General features: G+C 54.6%; 1 protein-coding gene across 1 annotated transcript; it reads right to left on the bottom strand.

Annotated features, from left to right (window-relative positions):
* Positions 1-3311: 3311 nt before the first annotated feature.
* Positions 3312-6176, bottom strand: LOC129605033 (uncharacterized). The gene is made up of 2 exons (XM_055514116.1): positions 5535-6176; positions 3312-3534 (listed from the first exon to the last, which is right to left on the bottom strand). Exons 1-2 carry the CDS (start codon positions 5993-5995, stop codon positions 3312-3314), a joined length of 684 nt encoding a protein of 227 aa, XP_055370091.1. The 5' UTR covers positions 5996-6176.
* Positions 6177-6394: the final 218 nt, after the last annotated feature.

Here is a 6394-nt window from a genome sequence, read left to right as displayed (position 1 = left end):
TTGGCCGACGGGAACAGGAACAGGGACAGGAACGGCCGCAACATGGCCGACAGGAACGGCCTCAACATGGCCGACAGGAACGGCCTCAACATGGCCGACAGGAACGGCCTCAACATGGCCGACAGGAACAGGAACAGGGACTGGAACGGCCGCAACATGGCCGACAGGAACAGGAACAGGGACTGGAACGGCCGCAACATGGCCGACAGGAACAGGAACAGGGACTGGAACGGCCGCAACATGGCCCGCAGAAACAGGAACGGCGTCCTTACTGGAGCCGACAGGAACAGGAACGGCCGCAACATGGCCGACAGGAACAGGAACGGCCGCAACATGGCCGACAGGAACAGGAACGGCCGCAACATGGCCGACAGGAACAGGAACGGCGTCCTTACTGGAGCCGACAAGGACAGGAACGGCGTCCTTACTGGAGCCGACAAGGACAGGAAGGACCCCTAATGGGTCGACAGGAACTGGGACGGCGTCCCCTCCGGAGCCGGCATGACTGCTTACAGCTGCCGAGCTCAACGGAGTAGACGTCGGGCCTGATTGGGTGGGGCTAACACTCGACAGACGGACGGTGCCCTCTGGCTGGGACAAGGCCTGAGCGTGACTGGACTGGACTGGGACAGGAACGTGACTTGACTGGACCTGAACGTGACTGGACTGGACCTGAACGTGACCGGACTGGACCTGAATGTGACCGGACTGGACTGGGACGTGACTCGACTGAACTGGGGCCTGGACGTGACCGGACTGGACTGGGACGTGACTCGACTGAACTGGGGCCTGGACGTGACTCGACTGGACTGGAACGTGACTCGACGGGGCTGGAACCTGGACTAGATTCGACTGGGCTGAAACCTGGACTGGGCTCGACTGGACTGGGCTCCACTGGACTGGGCTCGACTGGACTGGACTGGGCTCGGCTGGACTGGGACCTGGACTGGGCTCGACTGGACTGGGGCCTGGACTGGGCTCGACTGGACTGGGCTCGACTGGACTGGGACCTGGACTGGGCTCGACTGGACTGGGACCTGGACTGGGCTCGACTGGACTGGGACCTGGACTGGGCTCGACTGGACTGGGTTCGACTGGACTGTGACCTGGACTGGGCTCGACTGAACGGGGGCCTGGACTGGGATCTGGACTGGGCTCGACTGGAACGGGGCCTGGACTGGGCTCGACTGGAACGGGGCCTGGACTGGGACCTGGACTGGGCTCGATTGGACTGGGATCTGGACTGGGCTCGACTGGGACGGGGCTAGAGCCCGAACTGGGCTCGGCTGGGCTGGGGCTGGAACCTGAGCGTGACAGGGCTGCACTAGAACATGAGCGTGGCGAGGCTGAACTGCGACTGGAGCCTGGGCGGAGCATGGCTGAACTGGGGACTGGGCAAAACACGGCTGAACTGGGGACTGGGCAAAACACGGCTGAACTGGAGACTGAACAGCTCGCGGCTGGACTGGAGACTGAACAGCTCGCGGCTGGGCTGGAGACGGGGGACCGTATGAGTGCAGGAAATCCTCCCAGCGGGGCAAACATGGAGCTGGGCAGGTTGGATCAGACACGACGGTCCGACGGGGCTGGGAGGAGGAAACCGAAACCATCGGCGGTTCGCCCGGGGCTGGCGTAAGCCGAGCGGGCGGCGTGGGGGCTGGTGTGGTGCGGAGCGCGTTGCTTAACTCATCGAGCCTTGCGCACAATCGCTCATAGAGGCGACGAACACTGGGGCGCTCTAACACGCTGTCCTCGTCCTCCAGAGTCAATACCGCCACCTCCACGGCGCTGCGCTGGTTTTCCGGGTTAATCGCCCGTCGGTAATCCTCCGCGAGGATTTTAAAATAACCTTGTAGGTCGCTAGGTAGCTTGGCGCAGGTAAACTCCATACTCCCTCGGGTGAATAATACTCGCCGTCAAAAAAAAAAAAAACAAGAAAAAACAGTCACTGACCTGACCGGAGGCTGAGTGCTGGCTGGGTCCAAGTTTGGCCAGATTGTTCTGTCAGACTGGGGCAGGCGGCGGACCCACATGCACAGCACAGAGGCGCGATGATAATTAAATGCGGGTTTATTTTCCAAGGCAAGGTCAGACGGTCCAGGTCATACACAAAAAGGGCTCAGCAATAAAGTACAGATGGGAGCAGGCAATCTCGAGTCCGGTATACAAGCAGGGTTCGTTACACAGGAGGTCTCGGCAAAGGTACAGGCAGGGATGAAGCAAACTCACGGTCAGATAGTTAGTCCAGGTTCAGGCAGGAAACGACGGTCGAAGCAAACGGGAACGATAAACGAGGAACACGGACACGAAACACTGGAACGAGGAAACTCAGGAAACTCGGGAAACTCAAGGAACTCAGGGAACTCAAGAAACTCAACAATCTGGCAAGGGACTATGGGAACAGGAGCTGACTAAATACACAGGTGAGTGATTAACTGATTACAGGCAGGTGTGGGTAATGAGCTAGGGAGTGAACAACTGAACTGATAACAGGAAGTCAACAAAATAAAACAGGACATGGCGTGACAACAGGAAACAACTAGAAACAAAACCCAAATCATGACACAGCTGCTCCTCCATCTTCCTCCTGTAGTTGGCCTTCCCTTCACGGATTTTCTTCCTCAGCTCCTTCTGCAGCCTCCTCAGCTCCTCCCTGTCCCCTGATTTAAAGGCTTTCTTCTTCTCCTTTAGCAGAGCTTTAATATTAGGGGTGACCCACGGCTTGTTGTTGGTGAAACACCAAACCCGCCTGGAGGGAACGGTGTTTTCACAGCAGAAGTTGATGTAATCCGTTACACAGTCTGTTATTGCATTAATGTCCTCCCCATGTGGGTCGCAGAGCTCCGTGCACACAGCGGTGTTAAAACAGTCCCTGAGAGCCTCCTCGCTCTCAGCTGTTCACCTCTGCACTGTGCAGGGCACCACCGGCTGCCTGTGTACAACAGGTTTATACACAGGCAGGAGATGCAGGATGTTGTGGTCAGCTCTGCCCAGTGGTGGGAGGGAGGATGCAGTGTAGGCCTCTTTAGTGTTAGTGTTAATGAGCTCACTGAGGGGCCAAATAGATTGGTCAGACAAGTACTTGTTTATCCAGGTGCGGTTAAGTAGGCTCACATTGGCTCCTGTGTTGAGGAGGACAGTGACAGTATAGCCAACCATACTGCACTTGAGCAGGGACTTGCGACCGATGAGTGGGGCTGTGAATTTACATGGCAGCGCTGTGTAAACAGTCTGTGTGGAAGTAGCACTTTCCGCCTCAAATGACCTTGGTTGGGTGTTTTCCTAGAGGTGGGACACTTGTTCCAGACCGGTCAGGGGTTGTCCCTCTGCCTTGACTGGGTCGCGTTTCCCGAGTGCCTGTTTTTCTTCAAACAGCCAGCAGCCTGGTGTCCATACAAAGCAGTGATCGCAGTCTGGTTTACTCTGTGCGGTGCACCGTCGGCAGCCAGAAGGTTTCCATGTCCTTCTTTCTGGTTTAGGTCCATCAGAGTTATAGTAGTTGGTGGATGGACAGTGCTGTTCAGCTGCCCTATTCTGTGTCACAAGGCATTTCAGTGAATCCATTGCCTGTGTCAATGCTTCAACCTGGATACTCAGTCTCTGTACTGTGTCATCCTTACTAATTGTATTGACCTTTGCATCATCTTTTGTTTTCTCTTCAGGTTCGGCATGGGTGCTGTTAGCCTAAGTTATTTTAGGAGTTGAGTTGCGGCCAAGTCTGCACTTCACTTTCCTCTGTTGTACAGTAGTTTTTATAACTTGTGGCAGCAGGGCCTCATCAGTCACCGTGGGGTCAGCTAGGAGTGGTTTAAGCTCTCGTCTGACATCTTCATACTTCTCTCCAGTGCCCTGACAGATTGTGCTCAAGAATATACACTGGATTGTAGATGGATCATACTTGACCGTCGAATCAGTTTGTTTAGTAGTGAACATAATCTTTTGTTTAAGCCCAATCATCCTGTACAAAAATTGTTGTGGTGTCTCATGGTCATGCTGCTTCGCACACATCAAGTCTTGAAAGACCCCTGTGCCATTTTTTTCATCGAGTAAGTAAGTTTGGAGGAAACTTTTGAGTTCTGTCACAGTCAAGTCATCTTTGTTTATCAACATGTCCCTAAAGTTGCCAGGCTTGATTGCACGGAGCACCCCTCTAATGACCTCGCCCTCCATATGGTTTTCTTCATGACCCTCGTCTATCTGCTTACATAAACTAGTGTTACTAATGTTGGGGATATGCGAGGAGCACAAATTATAATAATTGGATTTATAGCTCCTGATTGAAGATACCAATTATGTTTATAATTTAGATTCACAAATCTTGGTTATTATCTTAAATATATATAACTATATGACGAATGTCTATAGTTTGGCAAGTGAAACACTTATTATTGATTTAATAATTATTAATTGAATTAATAATTACTTAGTTTACGGGGCACCACCCTGTTTCCAGGGACCAATAACCGATTTGGAATAGCCAATACAGTCTCATTTGTATTTAAGTTAGTTGAAGGGTGAACTCCGTACCATAGCCGACTCAATTCACTAGTGCTGCAAAGCCATATACAAATTGTCAGGCTTGGGCAGGTGTCGGACCCACATGCACGGCGCAGAAACACAGATGTGATAAAGTGCAGGTTTATTCGGTGAATCAGAGTCAGGCAGTCCAGGTCAAACACAGTACGTTCCAGTAGGCAATATACAAAGGAGCAGGCAATCTCAGAATCAAGGTCCAGGCAGGGTTCGGTACACGAGCAGACTTGGCGACAGTACAGACAAGGATCAGGCAAAAACTCACGGTCAGATTATCAGGCACAGGTCTTTCACAGGTTGCGGGATCAACAGGGTTCAGGCAAGAATCAAAGGTCGAGGCGGTCACGGTCAAAACACGAATGGCTACAATAGAATGCTGGAAAGAGTACATGAACTAACAATCTGGCGACTGGTGTGGGTGAGAGGTGGAGGTTAAGTACAGGTGCTGATTACTAATTAGCAACAGGTGTGGATGATGAGAACCGGAGCGTGACAGGAAGTTAACAAAAATAAAACAGGATGTGACACGTAACATGAATCATGACAGTACCCCCCCCCTATGGCGTCTTCCACGGCGCCAACGAGCCCCTCCCCCCTCCGCCCAGGGCGGGTGGAGGGAGGAAACAGGAGGAGGGCTCGAATCACCCCCCCTCGCCCGGGCGATGAAGCAGGGTGGGAGGAGGGAGGACATCAGGAGGAGGGTCCAGCGCCGGAATCCTCCTCGTCCGCAGAGCCGTGGCTGTGTTGCCCCATCCCGTCCGGGGACGGGGCCTCAGGATGTGTTGCATGAAAGTCTCTGATAAGGGACTTGTCCAGTATGTCCCGGGCCGGCACCCAAGAGCGTTCGTCCGGCCCGTAGCCCTCCCAGTCGACCAGATACTGGAAGCCCCGCCCCCGACGTCTGCAGTCGCGGAGGTCCCGAACCGTGTAGACAGGCCCTCCGTCCACGATCCGAGGAGGAGGAGGCGGGGTGTCCACTTACTAGTGAGGCGTGAGCCCACTGGATGACCTCTCCCCTGAGGTCGGGTGGCACGAACAGCCGGTTGGGCGGGGCGCCGCGTGGGACCGGACGGTCGCGGTTGGCCTCCCGTACCCGACGCTCCACCGACCAGGTGACTGCCCCCACCAGACATCCCGGCGGTAGGATGGACTCAGGTTCTGCTGGTTCCTGCTGCGCGTCATGCAGACGAGACAGAACGTCAGGTTTCACATTCTTGGATCCAGGACGGTACGACAAGTGAAAATTGAAGCGACTGAAGAACAGTGCCCATCGGGCCTGGCGTGAGTTCAGCCGCTTCGCCGTTCTCAGGTACTCAAGGTTCTTATGATCTGTATATACTAGGAAAGGCTGGTCTGCCCCCTCCAGCCAGTGTCTCCACTCCTCTAGGGATACCTTTACCGCGAGCAGTTCTCGGTCCCCGATGTCGTAATTCCGCTCCGCGGGAGATAGCTTGCGGGACATGAAGGCACATGGGTGGATCCTACCGTCCGTGGGATCCCTCTGGGACAGCACGGCCCCGACTCCGGAGTTTGGACGCGTCGACCTCCACCACGAACTGCCGCTGTGGGTCGGGCATCCGCAGCACGGGTGCCGTGACGAAACTGCGTTTCAAACGTTGAAACGCCTCCTCTGCCTCGCCTGTCCACTGAAAAGGCAGTCTTACATGAGGTTAGTGCGTGCAATGGAGCGGCAATGCTGCTGAACCTCCTGATGAACTTCTGTAAAAGTTGGCAAATCCTAGGAAGCGCTGCACCTCCTTCCTGCTCTGTGGGACCGGCCACTCCTGAACTGCCTGGGTCTTGGCTGGGTCCATTTCGATCTTGTCCCTGCTGACGATAAATCCTAAAAACGAGACCTGTC

Source organism: Betta splendens, chromosome 13 (assembly GCF_900634795.4).
Source record: "Betta splendens chromosome 13, fBetSpl5.4, whole genome shotgun sequence".
NCBI classification, from domain to species: domain Eukaryota; kingdom Metazoa; phylum Chordata; class Actinopteri; order Anabantiformes; family Osphronemidae; genus Betta; species Betta splendens.
Note: the sequence above shows the minus strand (reverse complement) of the source record. Positions and strands in the feature narration are given on the sequence as shown.

Excerpts from the sequence above, each read along its gene's own strand:
- LOC129605033 (XM_055514116.1), bottom strand. The coding sequence starts at position 5,995 with ATGTCCCGCAAGCTATCTCCCGCGGAGCGGAATTACGACATCGGGGAC. Across the intron at positions 3,535-5,534 it reads CTCAGGGGAGAGGTCATCCA|AATAGGGCAGCTGAACAGCA; the intron begins GTGGGCTCACGC and ends CTTGTGACACAG.